Below are 21,799 nucleotides of genomic sequence, written 5' to 3'. Positions count from 1 at the left end.
AAAACAAAAGGAGACACAAAACGCCCAAAAATTAGTCTCTTTGAATCTGTGACTCTTCCTCTTCTGTAGGAGGTGTGGTGGCCTTTAACACGTCTGCGCCCAGGGACCCATTATCACATAAACCATCCCGGGTGAGTAGGAGTAAATTACAAAAATCCAACGTGTGAAGGGACCTTTGAAATGTGATAGAAAGAATAAAAAAAAGGCTAAGAGTTTATCAGTATCTTTTCTCTAATGAAACTCTTAAAAGTGGTTGTGATCTTGACAGATTGACAAATTCATTATAGGTAAGAAACAGCACAGCAGGGAACAGCAGCACACACTCAGCAGCAACACTCGTACCCAGCCCACACACAGACACACAGCACCACACAGACACAGGCAGTCAAACACACAGCAGGCTGCCTTCACATCACGGCAGAAACAAGAGGCGAGATGAAAATGGGAGGAAAGAGGGAAACTCTGCCGATGCTCTCCACGCCTCTGCAGGTAGTTTTCTGTCTTACTGACATCCCTTGATTTGTATCCCACAAGGCGTGTTTTGGAAGGCTGCACAACCATGTCATCCTCCTTTCATCTGTCCCCTTTGAAACTAAAGAAGCCTTTAGGCGGGCAACTGACAGATGACGACTATGGAATCCAAATCAAGGGGAAAACAACAACAAAACTGAGCCAACTAGCATACTGTTTTCTGTTTCTGTCAGGAGCAGGACAGAAACACCTTTGGGACATATAGAAAACTGTGTTGGCTTTCAAAAACACCAAATTCTAGATAATATTTCTAGGATCAGTTCAAATCTCCAAGTACAGCTAAAATCCATAAAGTCATAACAGATTTCCTCTGAAAATCCTCAAATAGCATAAAACATAAAGCCTAGTTCAAGTTTACTCTACTGTTCCATATAAAGGCCAAGGACCATATTTATAAATGATGTATGCAATAAAAGAAAGCATGCAGCACTTTTCACACACAAACTATAATATAAAAAATGTATGCACAAAATGTATCTTTCTGTATTTCTGTATATGGACTTTTATGAGTGAACTGACCTGAGTGAGATAAAGCAATTAAATCTTTTCATTCATTTTGTATTCATGCATATTTTTTACACACTAGCACTGTGGTTGAGCTTTCGGTTCCATCCACCACTGTGGTCCAGACTGAACTGTTTCAACTATAGGATGGATTTTCATGAAATTTTGTGAAGATTTGCAAAACTAATGACAATCCCATCTGCCTCAGTTGTACTTTGTGTTTAGCACTAATTAGCAAATGTTAGCATACGAACACGCTAACTTAAGATGGTGAACAGCCTAAGTACAGCCTCATGGAGCTGTTAGCATGGCTGTAGACTCTCAGTCTTGTTTTATGTGTTCTAGATAATAACAATATGGACTTGTTATATGACATTGTAATGTACATCATAAAGTAAAATTGGAAACAAATCAGATAATTTGGAATCAATCATCAGGCAGTTACGAGTCACAACATCAGCATAAGGACACAATAATTAACAGTTGCACCATTCGAGGACAATGCCAGTGTCAAGCTGAGGACGGCAGATATCTGTTTGGTATCCAATCGCTTGTAACTGTGCAAGTGGCCATTTGCCTCATGCATGTGTGTAGCTGAACAGGATAATATTTATGCATTTATAAATTCAGTGCAAAGACTGCTACATATTTATGCTTTTCAGTGACATTAAATAACCTCATCATACACCATACTAAAGGGAACAAAATATAGGAGAGGCAGGGTAAATGACATATGGGAAAACACACATCAATTGTTCTTGTCAAATGAGATGAGAAATTGAAGACATTAGCTTTAAATCCATTTTGAATTTCATATTTATCTTAAAAAATAAGCTTTGCGCTGGTGTCTGGCAAGGATTAAATGCTTTACACATGGACAAATATTGATAAAGTACACCCTCGATTATCGGGTAAATATGCAAACACAGATGTTCTAAATCTATTCATATTCTGATCATGTAATTAGGGGAAATGTGTGAAAAAAATAGATGGAAAGTGCTCAAAAAGCAGTGTGTCTTGGAAAAGATATTCGTGATCATAAGCATTGTGGCGGCATTTTGATGAAGTTAAAATATTACTTTGCCAGGTCACTGATCATTTTCATTACATTTCAACAAAATCTCCAGGCACACCGGAGCTCATTTCAAGGCACACCAGTCTAGAATCGCTGGGTTAAGAGATTTTGATTGATGGCCAAAAGCAGCTAGCTCAAAATCGTGTCTCCGGTGCAAAAGGGACAAGTCCCAATAGTGCTTTTCACACTGCACATTATTAGTTCTACTTGGCCCGAGGCTATGAGTTGGCCCAAGGCTAACTGAGCTCAGTTTTTACATAGCACCAATTAGCCTAGAGCAATTTGGAGGCATCTGTTGTCACCAGAGATATCTGGTTTTCTGTTGTTGTGTTAAATCATTAAAATCGTGTTTCTTATTTGCAAAAGGCAAAGGTAAAACATTATCTTTTGTGGTCGCAGTGGGCAGAGAACGGTTGAATGCACTTTATCAAAGATGTTTACAGTTCAGGAAGCTGAAAACAACAGCAGTTGTGTTTGTCTTGATTGTGAATATCTAAGCATGTTCACTGGATCTATCTCTCACAAACATGCATAATAGGTTTACCTCGATTAACACACAAAGTGTTGCGTAAACGTTAAGGGACAATTGATGCAGCTGACGTCTGCTAATGAGAATTCATCAGGTGAATCTGAGAATGATGATTGGTCCATTAACACAGGTCCACGGGTGAAAAATGACATGCCGATAATGAAAGAACATGACCATCAATATATTTTCGCATCACTGAAAGACTGCACAACAAACAACATTGTCTTTTATAGTTACTACGTCATGTGTCTTCTGAAAGTGGCTGCATGCCTGTGAGCGTGAGCCAGAGAGCAAGGGACAGAAAGCTGCAGCGTGATGTATTTTTAATAGGTAGGTGGACATATTTCCAGTTAATATATGCACAAATCAACCGCAGTTGGCTGCAGGTCAGTACCCGGTCAATAGAGGTGTGCGGAGGGAGGAGAGAGGGACAAAGAGACAGAGACAGAAAGGAAGGGCAGAATGGAAGAGACTAAATAGAGGCACACTAATGTGACAGAGGAAGAGACATGGATAGTGAGAGGAAATAGACACTGAGGATGGTGAATGGAGAGAGGATAAGGGATATACAGTGAGAGATACACATATATACAAGGGGTTGAATTGTGCATTTGGAGGCAAAACTGGTGATGGGGAAGGGGAACGGGAAGGGCCAACCGAGCCATCATGGAGGAACATCGTGCCGGATAGACATTACAAAGAAATGTTTAACCTGAAGAATCTGCATACATCTCGTTAACCTTGACACTGAATGACAGAATGAAACAGGAATCTATCTACTCACTCACAAGCTAATTCACCTGTGCTACATCCTGAGGTCACACTCTGATTGGCTGAAGGGCTGTACCAAATGTACCATATCACATATCACATCTCTGAATGGTTCGAAATGCAGCACATCACCCTGTGACTGGTTACCTGATTGAACGAGTCGTATATTTGGCTTCGCTGGTGAATTTCAGGTGAGAAAAAACCAATGCCACCACCACAGAATGTGACTGTGTGTGTGCATTTGTGTTTATTGCAAATGACATTCGCTTAAGTTATGGCAGCTCTTATGGACACATAGGTTTCCAATCTGTACATTTTATGGATGGGGCAAGATGTTTTATCACCTTAGGTGGGCTATCAGATCCAGGGTACTCTCTCTGATCCAGTTTGTTCCAGCGCTGCATCAGTTTAATGACTATAGGCTTGCTGAAGTCCACCAGCTGGAAACCAGTCACGTTTGCCCCGCCGTGCATGAACCTCTCCAGAGATATATCCTTAAAACCCTGGGAGAGAAAGAAATAATATGAGAAAAGGAATGATGCAAGCACAGAAAAAAACTGAAAAACCATCCCAGACCTGATGCCGAAGAGCGGAAATATATGACAAAACCCTCTGAAAGAGTATGTGCACTTTTACTGATGTATCATACTCCACAGTTTACTTGATTATTTATACCCCTACTTAATAAGAAGTGGCTTCCACAGCTGCGAGTGTGACACTTCATAGTGAAGCAGTCGTGAAGAGCGATCCATTTGGGAAAAGGCCAGACACAGAGGTAGAGAGTAAAGACATGTGAGGGTTATCCTGGTTTGATGGATGCTAATTGCTAAAAGCTCCGAGAGCCTATCTAGCTTGACCTGAGCTCAGTGGCCCCTTTTTTCGCCGTCCCAGAGAGAACTGCTATTGAACAGATTTTAGGGATTAAGGCTGTAGCAATACTTCATTTACTGATGTGGGTTCTGGCATCATCCTACAGCTGTGACTTTCTCGAGGAGAGGCAAATGGTAATATGCTAATTCTGGAGTAAAAGGAAAAATGGCACTTCGGTGGGAACATGGGAGTAAGAATATGAGTCCGTCAAACAGTTTTTGTTTTTTTCTGCTAATAACTGCAGCTCAATAAACAACTTTGGGACAAGTTGAATGTCAAAGTAGGGGCAAGTAGAACATTGATTGATTTATATTTTTAAAGCTTCATATTGCTAATGTTTGTGAGTCTGTTGTAGGTCCAAACAACCTGCTCTCTGATCTCTCTGGCATGTTACAGCACTGTTGCAAACATATGTCCAAATAACAGCTAAAAGCAATGCAATTAAGAGTTCTTACCAGGTTGGCTATGATGTAATGGTAACCTTTTACATGTTTCCCCACACTGACGGCCTGGGAAAGAAAATGAGAGAGAGAGAGAGAGAGAGAGAGAGAGAGAGAGAGAGAGAGAGAGAGAAAAACATTATTTCTTTGCTGTCTGTTGTTATGCCTGTAGTGTGGCAAGCCAGGGTGCATTCACAATCAACAATGTGTTAATTAAGTTTTAGGGACAGGCAGCAGAGTCATACTACAAGTAAAGGAGACCCCCTCCCATCTATGGCTCCCTTGCTTCCCCCAAACAGTTTTCTTATGCTGATTAAAAGCAGAAACCGGGATGAGCCTGTGAGGACTCGACTGGTCATTGGTACCATACTGGCTCTGCAGCCTCTTGGAACATTTAAAGAGCTTCAGCAGCATTTTCTGGATCAGGGGTCTGTTAACCAGCCTGATTCAACTTAATTAAAAAAAAGAACAAAGCCTGCATCTCGTGAGAAGGATGATTCAACTTATTTTGGTATAATCCTTGATAAGGCACCTTTAATTACAAGAACTGAATTCACATTTTGTATTAGCAGATTGGGGAAATATAATATCAACTGATTGAAAAACACACACACACACTAAATGGTCAACGACAAAATTTTTTGCAGATTTGTTAAATGCGAACACACAAATACATTTTTAGTATTGTTTGTTTCCCTACAACAGCAACTTAATGCGACTAAAGCCTGTTTGGGATATGCTTAAATTCACAAAATTAAAACCATAAAACCTAGTTTACTATGTAAATGGCAGCGGCATTATATACAACCTTGACCTCAACACCTTGTATTTTCCACTTCATGCACTTCATTACGTGTTACCAGTGAACAGAAATTACTACTGCCTGTCTGTCTTGTGTGCTGCTGCTGGTACATTTGTGCGAGATATCATAGCAGAACGTTTGGCACCGTAGTTCAGTTAAAACTTCAAATCTGCTCAAAACAGAAACCTCCAATGCTTTTAAAACATCATTTTTTTTCTCTACAGTGGGATTGAGTGAAATATGTCACATTGTGTTATATTTACATGGTGCATAAACCTAATTAAAACGTCCAATTTTATTTCTTCTTTCCTTCTCTCTCACCCACACATATCAACCGCTATATACTGACACAGACAGAAGAGCGCACACACTCACACATAGACACATACACACACCCACAGATCGCAGCTGGCAGGGGCAGACAAACAGAGCAGTCTCTGTCTCAGAGCAGGAACACTCGCCAATGCCAGCACTGTAGAGCCCACTGTGATGGGAGTGTGTGTTTGTGTCTGTATGCCTGTCTCAGGATACACTTATGTGCTTGTGCGTGTGTGTGTGTATGTGTGTGTGAGTGTGTGTGTGTGTCTCTGCCTGTGTGTTCACTCACCACAGAAGCCAATTAAGAAACAGTCTGTTGGTCTGTCTGTCTGGGATGCTGCTACTGATGTGTGTTTGTGTAGCTGTACGAGTATCTGCATTTACTGCACCACCTGGTCAGAGCTCAAGACTCAACCATCAAGCAAGACAGATAATCTAATGAACTTGGACAAGCACAAGGTGCCAGAGTGTGTGTCTTCATATACTGTGTGTGTGTGCAGGCGCGCGTGTGTTTTCTCGATATCTGTATCTGAGTGGACAGTATGGTGTGTTTACTGCAATAACACACTGATGTGGCTGTTGGGGAAGCCACATCTTTCATTCCACATTATGAACTCCAGGGGAAATCTCAAACCTTGTTTTCTTTCCAGATGTCAGAAAGCATAAGGAGTGCTGTTGCAACTAGCTGACTGGAGCAGACAGCAGGCAGACAGACACCAGTAATACAGCAAAATAAAGAAAAAGATATATTATGCAATACAATAATAATTAGTAATGCAATACTGACTCTAATTGCTTTAAATTCTTCTCTCAGGGTCTCATTTTCATTACTTACCAGAGCCGATTCCGTTGACTGTGGTTTAACGTTGTAATAATGTGCCACTGTAGTGTGGTTATACCTCATTATGAAATATTAAGTGCTGTTAAGTCCAGGTCAGTGATGTGATCTCTGCTGTCTGCAGTAATTTCAGTGATTGTAACAGAGCCTTACAAAAGTACAAGTTTAACATGTTTAATTTATACTTAATTTCTTTGTTAATTATTAGTAATTACCTAATTTTGTATATTTTTCCAAACTGCTTATTATTTAGTGCATAAGTATTATCCTGGCGTAAAAATGGTGGCACATGAAAGTAAGTAAAGTTTCAACCTGATTATCCTGCTGACCCCTATGTCTATTGCAGCCATATGGTTAATGTTATGTGCTAAGGTAGTTTGGTTAATATCATAATAATCAATAATATTACCTGTTCTAGGATGTTCTGTAGTCGCTCAGGCTCCAGGTCAATGACATACTTCCTCTCTTGACGTCGATCCAGGTCCTCTAGGAGTCGGCGATACGCTGCCTCATTGAAACTCTCCACACAGATTGCACTCACCTGGGTTAACATACACGCATACATGTGTGTATATGCATTCAAACGCAAAATGCGTGTAGGAATAAGTTCATACATACACACCACAAGCAAGTTAACAATGGTGTTTGAAGAATATATGACACAAACCAAAGTATTATGTATGCATTGTGTGTGAGGTTGTATGTATGGCGCATGAGATTAAGAGTGTTCTTGCGTGTGGTTTTTTGTTTGTTTGGCGTGTTTTCCAAGAATGTGCGTGTTTGTGTGTGTCCTGACCTGCCATCCGTTCTGCCCCGCTCTCTCCATAATTGCCTGCAGTATTGCATAACCTAGACAACAGAGAGTAAAGGAAGGGGGGAAAAAAAGAGAGAAAGAATTAATGGTGTGGTTGGGTAGGTAGAGGCTGTAGGTGGAACATGGAGTAATTATATTTTGCAGTTTTTGCAAGTAAAACCTAAAGCCAATTACCACAATGTGACTGCACTAAATACTTAAATCAGCACAGTGTTTCCAGGTGTTCATTACTTTCCAGCAGCTTCATCAGCCGATATCATTTACCAAAACAATACTCTAATGTCTTGTCTTCAAAAGAGGAGGTAATGCCCTTAGCACTCCGAGCAACAGTTCTGTCTTGAATGTGACTTTATCAAGCAACCCAAAGAGCTTATCAGGACAAAGAGTTATGAGCCAAAAAAATAGACCGCCAGTTTAATTGAAAGTGATACTGTTGCCATAACATTTTTATTGAAATTCTCATTGCTTCTTTTTTAGTAGTGAACTTTGATTCAAATGCAACTCATCTGAGAACACACTGCCACTTATCAATTTTATAGCCTGGAACAAAACACAGAAAGGAGCCTTCTTTTTCTACAAAATGATTGAGTGCAGCATTGAACAGTGTGAGTCTGCTTCCTGTAATTTTAGACGGGTTTAGACAGAGTTTCAAAGTTAATATGATCCAGTGAGCAGCAGTAGATTGAACAGCTGTCTGAATGGGTCAAAACAACTGGAAAAAAATGACAGCAACGAAAAACAGCTCAATATTACGGTAATAATAATTTATAATATTGGAGCACGGTTGGTGCATTTGATGGTTGTAACCTGTTTCAAACCTCCACATATGTTCTTAACCATGCTTTGACACAGAACGGAAATTGGATGAAAATTAAATTAAAAACAGGTCAAAATTCACTCACATGCACATACTGAAAATCACAGACCCACACAGCATATGCCTGCGGCCTGCACACATGTATACAACAACACCAAATGACATAAAACACACACACCAACACTGCAGTGCAACATTACGAAATGTTACCCTGCGTTTTCTACTTTTGTGTCGGGAGCTATTTACTGCGTCAGTTGAAGCAAAGAGCACATCTGAAGCCTCAGTAATCACGGTGTTTATGTGTGCGAAGGTGTGTGTATTATTGTGGTTTACGTTGCGAAGAGGCGGAGTCCGTCCTCATGTGTGCTGGGAGATTGTGCTTTCACCTTTCCAGCCTCACAAGTGAGGTTGTAAATAAGTGTGTCTAAATTACTGCATGCGTGTAAAGGGTTGAACTTGTCTGCGAGTTGTTTATGTGAACGTGTTTTGTTTGCACCATCATAATTTAAGGCATGCACAGAATGCACATACATTCATCTGCTGGATGTGAATTTATGCAAGTCTTGGTATGTGTGTGCATGTGTGTATACATTTTTTCTGTGTGCCCGTGTTCAGCTACGTGGACACACCTCAATTTGTGTATATGTGGTGGGTGTGTGTGTGTGTGTGTGTGTGTGTGTGTGTGTTGTGTGTGTGTGTGTGTGTGTGTGTGTGTGTGTGTGTGTCAGCAGGCTGTCTGTAGAGCAGAGCAGAGCAGGGAGCATAAAACAGATCACAACGTTACTGCCCATTTTCCAGCACATTACCGGCAGCAGGGCCTGATGGGAGCCTATAATGAACGGCACTGCCTTGGCCAAGTCACGGGTGAGCACAGCCCAAACTCTATGCATCCATCCTTCGCTCCATTTCCCCCTCCTTTCGCCCATTCTCTCAATCTTCACCCCTCCTCCACCTGCTATATGCTACTGTATATCCCCAGAGGCTTGTGATCCTGTCTATCCTCTTGCTCTTCCTTTCTGCCCTTTCTGTAATCCCCCCCCCCCCCCGCCTCCCTCCACTGCCTCCCATCTACCTCCCCAATCTCCTCTTCCTGCCACCTTGTTTGTCTCCTCCTCCTTCTATTGGCACTTGTCCCTGCTGCTTTCTCGCCTTTTCTCTGTTCCGCCGGCTCAGCTCTCCTAACCTGTCTCTCCCGCTCCCCCTCTTCCCTTCTCTTTCTCCCTCTGCTCCCCCTGGGTACTAACCCAGACAACCTGGACCAGAGGGAGGCTGGCAGAGGCACAGACAGGGCACACACAACTGCACACACATATACACACACCGTGCAGCTCACTGATTCCCTAACACGCCGCTATTCTGTGGTCTGGGGACTCTGCGTCATGTTTGACCTGTGTTTCTCTCCCTGTGGCAGGGAATTAGTCTCTGTTTGTGTGCGTGTGTGTGTGTCTGCATATGTGTGTGTGTGTGTGTGTGTGTGTGTGTGTGTGTGTGTGTGTGTGTGTGTGTGTGTGTGTGTGTGTGTGAGAGAGAGAGATAACGTGCCAAGCATTCCTATGACAGTAGTTAAGGGCTGAGGGCATCAGCTGTGCCCGCTTCACTAACTTACATGCACTGCATGATGGGATGGTTAAATTAAAGGCAGGTGAACGCTGCAAGAGTTGAGGCCAGACCACAATTTCTGGCTGAAAAGTGCCAAATTACACCCTTGTTTCTGCAGCTGTATCTATTCATCAGGATAGTGCAGCTCCACTTGCTCCATGTTTATACTTTTTCCACAGAAAATGAAGCAAAATTTGGGAGTTAAATTAAGGCCAAATAATCCCAGGCAAATAGACTTTGAACAATATGATTATGATTTAATGATATTCTAATATTGTTCTCAAAATGAAACCAAATTAGCAGCTAACTCCTCATGCAAAAAAGTGTTTTGGAACCAGACTAATTTGGAAATCTATTTTGATCTTCCATAACTGAGTTTTGAATTCAGGCCTAGAGATTGAAGACAACAGATCTACACAGTTACAGTGGCTGTTGTTATCACAGCAGAGCTCATGAATCTCTGCCGTAAGAACACAATGTTGCTCTAGTTATAGTAATTTGGACAGTTCTGGTATACAATGAGTGTTGACTATAATACTGAGTTGCAGCTCCTTTTGCATACTTTCCCTAAATCCCTCTTTGACCTTTCTCTTTAAAACCAACAAGGGAGGAAAACAGAGTAGATACATGAGGTAATGTAAGGCCAAGACTTGCTTACAACAAAACATTGCTACTGCAGCACTTTGATGGCAACTGGTGCAATTTAAAACATTTACTTAAACTCACTCCAGTCATGCATTCCCCTCCCTCAATCCCTAAACCCACTGACCAATAATGACTTATCCATTTTTTTTACTTTAAGCTTTCATATTATAAAAGGACAAATCAGCTTTAAGGTCCAACAATAACACTGAGTGAATCATTGTATTCCCTGTTTCTATTTCTTAATGTGGACACAACACTATACAAATCGTACATTTTCGCATTTTTTAGTAACACCAGCTCTTTGCACACCAAGTGTAAGTGTATGTTTACCTCTGTCTGTGTCGTAGAGGAAGACAAATCGGCTCCAGTCATAGTGGTCCAGCAGTGAAAGCAAAGCCCCTCTGATGGACGGCCGGAGCTGCAGGGTGAACTGGCCCTCTCCTTCAGTGGGGAAACTGGGTGTCACAAGGCTGATGTGCAGGGCCCCACAGAACGACGTCAGCGTGTTCACTGAGCGCTTGTCGTAAAGGCCGAAGATGGCAAAGACGCCCCTTGAATACTGAGAACAGACTGATGTGAGGATGTAAGAGAACAGGAGAGAGGAGTGTTGAGGATGGAGGGAAGAAGGAAAAAAGAAGATTAAATGGAAAGAAATTAGGAAACACATATAGAGTATACCCAGTGAGATGTTGAACTGATTTAGCAAATTAACAGAGTAGAAAAAGAGCAAATAAGAGGATAGAACAGAGAAAGACATATGGTCCTTAAATATATTCACACTGTGGAATCTGGTTAAACATGTCAACCATTTTAATGAGCGACAGCTTCAGCCTGTGTCAGCTCCATCTTCTCACTGCTAATTAGACACACAAACACCGCTCTCTGAGTGGTGTGTGATCATCCATAAGTGTGACTAGTTTACTAAAAATAGTAGTAAAAAAAAAAGTCTAATGAAATTACAGATAAAATGTTTTTACTAAAATTTTGTTGAGTTTCCTCTGAAAAATTACTTTTATTTTATCCAAAGCAACATGAGACACAGCCTCCTCTCCCACCTCACATACCTGCACATGTAATTATAAAGTGTAAGCCCAAACATTTGTACGAACGTGTGGAAATCAGAATGCTCTACAAGCCTTCGGCAAGCAATTTTAGAATTTTCTTACTAGCATAAAATCATTCCTACGAGCCAAAACTGGCATGGCTGCCCATTACAGTTGTTAAGGAAATTACAGTCAAATAACCCCACCTGCTAAGAGCTTAATATCCTTAAGATCCCTCCATGCTTGCACATACACACACACACACACACACACACACACACACACAGATACAAAACCCTTGACCGAGTAGCGAGCTCACTTCAAATGTGAAGTCATTTTCCACTACAACACTGCAACTCAGTCTTCAAACACCCTGAAGCTTTCAACCATGACAGAGGCACTGACGTCCTCCGCTATCTCGCTTCCACAAAAATCTTCCCTCTGCTTTGGTTTGTCATTCATCCGTGCGGCTCCACCAAAAAAAAAAAAAAAAAAAAAAGGTACTTGCTGTGTAAATCAGGGAGTCCTGCATATTCAGACAAATCAACCAAAGTGTGCACACAAACACATGTCACTTTCTAAGAATTAAGCAAGTGAAGTGACTAAAAGTGTGTATCAACTCATTTGTCTTTTTACACTATTTAATGTTCCTCTATTTGATGTTTCGCTTTTCTCTATCTAATGATTTATCCTTTTATTTCCTCCCCTCCTTTCTCTCCTTAGCTCCATTCATCCTTTCAGCTAGATTCTGTCAGGCAGGCATGCTTTGAGCTTGAGCTCTATCCTGCGTCATAATTCACTCTCCAGCCTGTAACACGTCACACTGGAGTAAACAGTAAGACGGGAGGACTGCAGACTTTGCTTTTGGCAACAGCTGGCCATCCCCCTGTAACCTCCTCTCTCTTTCTCCCTCTCTTCATCTCCTTGTGCATCACATCATCTCATCCCTTTTCCTCTCTCTTCTCTTTTCAGGGAAGACACCGCATCCATCCTATCTCTTTCAGCTTCCACCATCCACTTTCCTTCATCTCTTCTGCCTCTCCTCCTATACGACTGCCTCCTCTGTCTGTTCCTCCCTCTCTCTCCCTCCTCCTGGGACTCAGAGTAATTCCATTATCAGCTATAAGCCTCAGTGGGGGTAAACACTGAGGGAGATGCAGCTTTGACGGTTTGGCTTGTGGCAATTAAACAAAGCCGAGGCCTCTGCACCCAGGAGGCGATAAGGCTGGGATTTAGTCTCCGATTATGACAGGAGCTAAATGTCTTCAATTCAGAGTACTAGCATTCTATGTACTTAAAATGCGTCATTCAGCAAGAGCTGAGTCATGGTGTCCTCAAAGTCAACTTACTTAGTGTCTTCTGAGATGATTTTTTTATGGCATTTCCAGGTTTTATTTGGTACGTCAGGGCACATACCAACATGATAGATGGTTGCAGAGATGAGGCTGTGTGTGATAAACTACTTAATGACAGGTGCTATATTTTACCGAGACGCCAGAACAGTCTAGTACCTGGAATGCACAAAGATGTTTATGCTAAATCACTGAAGGTGGCATTATAATTAAGTGCTCACAAGGGAAGAGCGAATGTTCATCTAAAAATCAAAATCACAGAGAAATGACAAGAATTATAGCAAATAGCAAGTGGAGACATATTCAAACTGAAACACACAGGGAAAATTCATGATGGCATGATGAGAAATGGCTCTTGGCTGAGGGAAATGATGTCCTTATACTGTCTAAGGATAAAAGAAAATCCACATACAATTTAATTTCTTTGACAACAGTGTCATAGCAAATGCCTTTCTTGCTTTTAAATGAATTTGTATTTCTGGGATCAGCTGTTTTTAAGGAACAGAGCAAAAATAGAAAAGCGAACTGGCATACTGGGTAACAGGAGTGCTGCTCCCATGCCAACAGATGACTTATTTTTTTCAAACTTTACTAAATCTGCTGGCCTAGATGCAGTTTGTGACATCACTCTCTGGAAATTGTATTTTTCACCAACCTCCTGGGTCTTCATCAAAACTTAAGGAAATATTGATAGCCTTAATCCCTAACCATTCTATTTTTAAAGAATACCAAGACATCTGCAACCATACACTCAGACGCACAGGCCCAGAGCACATAACAAATATTCTTCATTCCGCTCGTTCTTTCTCTGTTGCCCTCCTCCATCCTTACCTCCTCACTCCCTTATTCCCTTACTTTCTATCTATGCCTTCTGATCCTAGCGTCGTCTCTCTGACTTGTTCATTCTTAGTTTCTCCCATGTTTCCCTTTCTGATGTGTGTCTCGATGGGCTTGTTTCGCTGCAAGACTCTCCTCCTCCTCCTCCTCCTCCACCAACACCACCACCACCACCACCATCACCACCACCACCCCGCCGCAAGGCTGGAATGTGCCAGACAGTGGCGTCATTGTAATAAAATGTGTGCTAAGCTTGCCTCATAAAGCTTTAATGAGAGGAGGGGACCAGCGGCACGGTGCATCATCATCACAGTAAAAGAATCGGACACAATAGGTCTCCTGGGACTTCCTCTACCTCTACCTCTCATTGCCTCCCCTCACTTGTTGTCTCAGCATCTCCACATATTTGTTTGTTTGTGTACAATCTCCTGTCTTCTCGGGTTCTTAACTGCACGATCTCTATCTGCATTACTCGACACAGTGTATCCAGCCTCTGCATCCTTGCATCTTCCTCTGCAGCTATCCCTGCCTCTCGCTGATTCATTTCATTAGTGTCTGTGCATTTGGAAAGCCCCCTCAATCATGCAAAATCAAAATTCATATTTGTTCAGATTGCATAATGGGGAAGAAAATATGATGCTGAAGTAACACAGTACTTTACAGACTATATATCTTAGCTCTCTTTGCTTCTCTGGTGTTGTGTTCTGTGTGTCTCTCCCATATATTCCCCTCCCTCATTCTTTACCTCTCTCTGTATAGTGCTTATGTGTCTAGACTGGCCGCTTGTTTGTATTTCACGTGACAGCAAGAACAAATTCACTGCAATACAGCACAACATAAAAAGTAACACATATACAGACACACGTAGTCAGCTATACGCATTGTTTTGTGTGAGAACACAAATCTAGCATAACGGCCCCACCTTGAACAAACAAACAAACACAAACACAAACACAAACACAAACACACACACACACACACACACACACACACACACACACACACACACACACACAAGCTAATAATAAGCTTCATGAGCTATATAATTAGAGAGGAATCTACCGCCCAATGCCTTACACTGACATTTCACATTTCAGCCATTTAAAGTAGTTACCTCTAGAGACGTAAGCTCCTGTATATTCTGTTTCAGCTCTGAATTTCTACAATGACTGCAGCTCTAGTGTAAAATAAATGAACACTTATGAACAGCTAATGTACTGAAAAAGGGTATGAAGAACAAAAAAATAATACAAAGGTAAAAAAAAAAATTGAAGAAGAGTGGTTTTGCAGTTGCAAGAGCGGTTAAATTAAGTTGTGTGAAATTCACCTTATTTCACCAGTTTACCTCATTTCTAGCTCCAGCTCTGGATACTTTCCTCCTTCTCTCTTCCAACCATCCATAAACCTACTGCACAAAAAATTTGGGGTTGGCCCTACGCTTGGTTAAGTTGGTTAAAATGTTTACGAATCAAATCATCGCTAACAGAGTGTGTTGTCCTTATTAAGGCCCCTATAGTTATTCCATTTCCAAAATAATCTTATCAGTAGTTTCGCATGCTAAATCAGTTCACTGGTGAAAGTAATTATCCATGAAATTACGAATGGGGAGAAATTGTTTGTCAAGCCATTCAATTTCTACTTCATGTATTGTGTATATGTACAACATACAAAAAATAACAAACAACAATATCACAACATGATAAGGCTGCAACTAACAATTATTTCCATTATTGATTAACATGTTGATTATTTTCATGATGAATTGATTAATTGCTTGTGAAATGGTAAAAAAAAAAAAGTAATAGTAATAGTGAAAAAATGGCATTCACAATTTCTTATTCGGAGAAAACTAGCAAATTGAAGACATTTCAAGTCTTCAAGTTAGTCTAAAGTCATAAGATATTCAATGTGCTGTCAGATATGACTAAGAGACACAGCAAATACTCACATTTGAGATGCTGGGACCAGAACTTTTTTCGCATTGAAAAAGGATTGAAATGATCGACTAATCATTGCAAGAAGTATTGATTTACATCAGTTAGCTAATACTAGTAAACCATAAAGTCCTCCACTAAACACAATGCAACTTATCTTGCATACTCATGATAAGATTCATGAATGTGAATTAGCAGTAAAAACACAAATCACACACAGAAATGAGAGCCAAACCAATATCCTACACACTGTACTAAAGGCTCCATCTTTTGGAAACAGAAAATGCTGAGTCACATGGCAAGTATTAGCAGCCCCCAGCTATGCTAGCTCATAATCAGCAAAATTTTAGACACAATTTGCAGCCAAACAGAAATACAGCCGCTTTATTGCTCTGCTTTTTTAGCTATCTAAAATTTGATAAAACAAATAAACAACACTGACATATTCACTTTATATGACTAACCCATTAGCAAACAGTTGCTTATTTAAACATCCACCAGGAGCAACATTAGTCTTAATTTCGAGTTGTGTTTCTGTCCAGGTAGCGAATACAAGTATTCACCCTCCTTTAAGCTTTGTTTTTAGTCTCCACCAGCTTGAGTGAAATGTGTCTTCAGAATCTTGCTAATGCTCCACAACGTTCACCAGCTAGTCTCTAACTTTATCTCTCTGCTGTCGTCTTTGCTGTTTAGTGGTGGCCACTTCATGAATTGAGCCACTGCTTCTCAAATGTCTGTGCATGCCCCTGGGTTTCTGGGTAACATTCGTTTGCTGAACATTCAATGAAGAGTGGAGCTCTCTTTGCCTCGGTGATTTCAATTGCATAGCTCTCACTATAGGTGGATGGTACTTGCTCACCGGGTAACACTGCCTATTTTTCTCCAGTGTTTGATAGCTGCTCTCAGCTCTCCAAACCAGCAGCATTGTGACGACAGACAAAAGATCAAGTCTGGAGTTCAGTAATAAAGCAGACAGAACCAAGAGCATGTAATTTATATATTATATAAAATACTGGCTAAGGACTTACAACACATAAAATGAAATTCAAAAAAGCATTTGTAAAGGTTTTTTTTGTGGATTATATGAATGCAATCATAGACTTAAATGAGTAGCCTTCCCCAAAAAGTATGGTGCATGCAGTTTCCTGCATCCGCTTTAACCACTGATAACAACCTGTCACAACATTTCTGGTTTAAAACTGTGACTGTGTTCAATAGAAAACACCAATGTAAAGGTTCCTTTTGTGGGACAGTGAAACACTATAGTTTTATACTGACAGTGGCACCTGAGCACCACTACAGTGGAGCATTATAAAGACAACAGAGGAGACAAAGTCCAGAAATCAATAGTATTTGGCAGAGAGCACAGTCACTGTATGGATTTCATATTTGTTCCTCTACACTATAACATGGATTATGGCACAATGGAGCAACTTCTCAGAAAAAAGCAGTGGTACCTCAGATGTTAGAAAGGGAATTTTATCAAATACAATGCTTGTAAAATAATAAGACTGTTTTAACGGAAAAACATCCAGTGGAGGTAAAACATCCATACAAATGAATGAAATGAGTAAATGAGAAATTATTTGTTTTCAATAATACTTTTCAATAGACTTTAAACAGTCTAAAACATGCCCCTCCATTACATGCAACCCCAGATAAATATGGACGATTATTTTTAACCCAGGCAACAACTTGTCATCCATCTTAAGCAGCAATGTTATGATGACAAGCTAAAAGCCTGAAGATCAATATTCGTCGAGAGAGCGTGCACGCTTCAGACGAAAATGAGATGGCATACAGGAGAGTTATTTAAACAGTGGCCAACTGTTTTCAGCCAAGGACACCAAGACAAGCGCCATGAATGAGAATTCAATGGTTTGGTAGTTTCCTTCCCAGAAACATATGGTTGTTATAGCTTATAACTAATAGATACTTTGTAATTTGCTACTCTCTGGTTTATTTTAGATTCATCTATGATATCAAGCATGCCAAAACACAGAGTTCAGTTGGTGAGATGTTAATACTGATGCCTCAAGTGTGCTCATCAGCAGCATTATAAGGACAAAATAAAAGATAAAGCTTGACAATCAATAGTCTGGCAGGGGAGTTCAGCCACCTTATGGATTTCATATCTGATTTACAAGATAACTGAGCCGCTATAGCTTCATCAACAGGGCAATGATCATTGAGAGTGATCGTGTATTGTGCGCTGCGCTTGTATCCGTGTGTGTCTGGTTCGCTGTGCTTGTGAATGAGGCCATTCATCCCTCTGTCTGCCTCCTTCTCCTGTCTGTCTATCTTCCCTCTTTCACAAAACTGCCTCACGCAGAGAGAAGGGGAGAAGGGGGCTTCAGTTGTTCTCAGTGAGGGGAAGGAAAGAAGAAGCAGACAGAGAGAGGAAGAGCAAGAGGGGAAGAGAGTAGTTCCAAAACCCACAAGGGGCTCTGACATTGACGAGAGAGAGCGCACTTCTGCCAAGCTGACACTGCAGAGAGAGAGCAGGAGAAATTGGATACTGAAGGTAGATCTACACAAAGAGGCAGAGAGAGAAAGTGAGGAATTGCTGCCCTGTAGGCCGGTGAAAGACTAGAAAAGGCTGGAAATTAGTCCTTAAGTGCTCTAACAGCTCTTTGACTGTGTGTGTGTGTGTGAGTGTGTGTATGTGTTGGATTTGATTCATCAAATGAAAACAGTACATACACATGTATTCGCAGAGCTGCCTCAAAGGCCATCCAGAATAAATCGTTTTTAAATTTTTTTATATTTAATTCTCTTTTTGGCACCTGTGTCTGAATACAGGGCTGAGTATGAGGTCAGAGGTGAGGGACAGCAGGAGAAAAGCCTCCTGTGTGAGACTGCTTCACTCCATTGTCACTTATTTATTCTCTTTGATTACATCTTTCCATTCCTCTGCACCTGTTCTTCCTCTCTCCTTCTTCCCCCCGACTTCTCCTCCAGGCCTTGGCCCTCAGGCTGCATGAATAAAGCTTCTAAGAATAAGAGTACTGATTGGGGAAAATGAGGGCAGGTACCCAGGAGGGGGGCACAGTTATCTCTATGGCCTTTGGTGCTGTCGCAGTTAGTGAATATGCTAATAGTTGCTGACATAAGGCTTCCTCCCTTGTGCAGTGAAGTCAAGAAAAAAAAAAAAAACTCTTTAAAAAGAGAAAATCATTCACAATCACCCATGACACAGCTCGCTCTAGGGCAATTTTAAAAAACTATGATTTTTACAGTTGGCTATGATGAGATGAAATGAGAACTTAAGAGTTACAAAGTGAAATAAAAAAGACGGTCATGGGTATGTAATGGTACCCACATTCTGTTGCTTATAATGGTATTTTTTTAAGACACAAAGGAGATAATGATTTGCATATGATTTTTTTTCTTTATTGTACTTTTCTTTAACAGCTCATCTACTCCTTTCTCTGACTGATTTTCCTCTATTAATAAAGACATTATCATATTGCTATGATGAAGAATCTGCTTATCATTTTAGGGCTGACATACAGAGATGAACAACCATTCACACATCATCAATTAACCTAACCTGCATGTCTTTGGATTGAACCTGGAGAAAACCCACGGAGGACATGCAAACTCCACACGGAAAGGCTGCAGCCGGCCTGCAGGCTCACACCTGCTACCTTCTTGCTGTGAGGTGACAGCGCTAACCACTACACAAACATGCCATCCATGTAGAATCTATCATCTATCATGATGTGGAATCTATTGTCTTTTATTTTCTGCTTGTATGAACGGTGAGACTGAAAACTTTAAGACATGAATAACATCCTCCAAAAAGATAAAATTTAAGTAGAAGTAGTATTTTGATTGAAAAAAAGTCTCTCTGCTTTCTAAATGCCAAATGGGTGCCACGACTATGAAATTGACATTTCATAAATAGCCAATTTTGGATTTCTCTGTATAACTTTTAATACCCTGTTGTGATGTGGTGTGAGGCCCTGCACATTAGGGAAATCTCAGACTTCAAAAATTACATCTTAATATTAAGTGTGTGGCCTTTCTCTGCATTAGTCAAAAGTGAAAATGGAGAGTGACAAAAAATGGGGAGGAAGGGAATTACATGAAAAAGTGACTGAACATTAATGTCGGTTGTAACTGGTACCATCCCAGTCCAATGAGCCATGGATACGACCAATCAGCATTTCTGTTTCCTTTTCTGTAAAGTCATGAAGAAATGAACAAATTTTGGTGACATCTCATTAGTGTCTCTAGTTCATATCTCTTAGCTCAGCACATTACTTAGAACATCAGGCTTGTATCACACAGACAATCACACACACAGTGTCAGACTTGGGCCCGGTTGTTGCTTTTCCATCAAAAGAAGTAACACCCACAAAACCGCTGAAGTCGAGTATTCTAGATACTTCCTGGAACTGGAGCCTACCATAACCAGTGATGGACCCACAAGCCTTGAGCTGTTGTGCTTCAACCCAGTATCTGTTGCATGTTAAGCACATAAACCTGTCACAACATTACCAAATGATTTTAGATAATTAACCACAAGCAGAGGATCCATGGACTAAAGCTCCCGAAATAGACACAATGGTGACACCATTTGCTCAACTGGCATGTCTACCAGATTGTGGAAAAAGGAAAAAAAAACAAAAAACAAGCTGCCTACATCATGTATTCTTGCCTGGTGCTCCATGTGGTGTGCAGTCTGCACCATGATGTACCAGGACAGCAGTTGACCACAGCCTGATAACAGCAGGATTATTCATTGCTTTTAAAGCTCACTTAAATCAGAAAGGAAAAGAAAGTGTGTCCATAACCAGGATCCTTGAATGATGACTTGGCTGCTAAGCTGACAGTGGCTGCCATACACATTACACTCACATTGTTATGGAAATATTCAGTTTGCTTCATGACATCCAAAAAAAAAAAAAAAAAATGTGATGTGTCATCATGGCAAAGGATAATTTTTGTTAAGCATTCAAGCAGCAGCTACAATAATTATTCCAACTTTCTAAATCACGTGCCCTTTAAGGAATAAAACAATTCTCATTATCATGGCAACACTATTAAAAAATGTCCCAAGGACCTGTGTTCACTGAGGCGTGTTATAAATCTTGTAATACTGAACCTGGCAAAAAGAGGCTCAAGGCAAAACTGTGGCTTAAAGCATATCTGCTCACAGCGTGATACACCGGTTCAAAATGCATGCATGCACACACACACACACACACACACACACACACACACACACACACACACACACACACACACACACACACACACACACACACACACACACACACACTCACTCACTCACTCACTCACACATGTTTGGAGGTGCATATACAATATTACAAATGTGCAACTGAAAGTTTGCCTCGCCAATGAGGTCTGCAGCCACGGAGATAAAAGATAGAAGGAGGGAGAGAGAGGCAGGGAAAAGATAAGAGAGAAACGACATGTCACCTGTCACAGTGCTGTGCTGCATACCCCTAGGACATAGCCCTTTAAACAGGGCTAATCTGTGTGTGTGCATATGTGTGTGTGTCTGTGTGTGTGTGAAAGAGAGAGAGAAGCAGAGAAAGAGAGAGAGAGAGAGAGAGAGAGAGAGAGAGAGAAAGATGTGACAGAGAGCCTTTTTACTCCAGTCATCTTTAAGCACTACTAACAGTAGCTAAAGCCCTGCGGGCCTGTCCGGTACAAACACAGCCATTCATCACACACACACACACACACACACACACACACACACACACACACACACACACACACACACACACACACACACACACACACACACCGACACACACACACACCGACACACACACACACACACACACACACAGAAATAGACACACACGGCCAGCCAATATCAAAACCATTCATCACAGCAGACAGGGGGAGAAGGAGGAGAAGAGAAGAAAGTGAGGAGGAGGGGAGGAGAAACTCTCTCACTATGCTCGACTCATACTGTATGTAAGAGCTGCGCTTTCATCTCCCTTCACACAGAGAAACCTGCTTTCCTGTGGTATGGCACACTTGGCATGCACTCCTCTCTTATGATGTGCTTTTTATTTTCCTTGCAGTGTTGTAGC

At 41.1% G+C, this 21,799-nt stretch overlaps 1 protein-coding gene across 6 annotated transcripts in view; it reads right to left on the bottom strand.

Moving 5' to 3' along the window:
• The window catches only part of gria4a (glutamate receptor, ionotropic, AMPA 4a), a 107,066-nt gene that overhangs the window by 49,654 nt on the left and 35,613 nt on the right, over positions 1-21,799 (bottom strand). For all 6 annotated transcript variants that reach the window (XM_056374045.1, XM_056374050.1, XM_056374046.1 and 3 more), the window contains exons 3-7: positions 10,884-11,123; positions 7,475-7,527; positions 7,088-7,219; positions 4,736-4,789; positions 3,755-3,913 (exon numbers count right to left, since the gene is read on the bottom strand). In XM_056374045.1, coding sequence (XP_056230020.1) covers positions 3,755-3,913; positions 4,736-4,789; positions 7,088-7,219; positions 7,475-7,527; positions 10,884-11,123 — 638 coding nt within the window. The remainder of the gene's footprint in view (positions 1-3,754; positions 3,914-4,735; positions 4,790-7,087; positions 7,220-7,474; positions 7,528-10,883; positions 11,124-21,799) is intronic.

Source organism: Seriola aureovittata, chromosome 4 (assembly GCF_021018895.1).
Source record: "Seriola aureovittata isolate HTS-2021-v1 ecotype China chromosome 4, ASM2101889v1, whole genome shotgun sequence".
NCBI lineage: Eukaryota > Metazoa > Chordata > Actinopteri > Carangiformes > Carangidae > Seriola > Seriola aureovittata.
The sequence above is the reverse complement of the archived record's forward strand: the minus strand, read 5'-3'. Positions and strand labels throughout refer to the sequence as shown.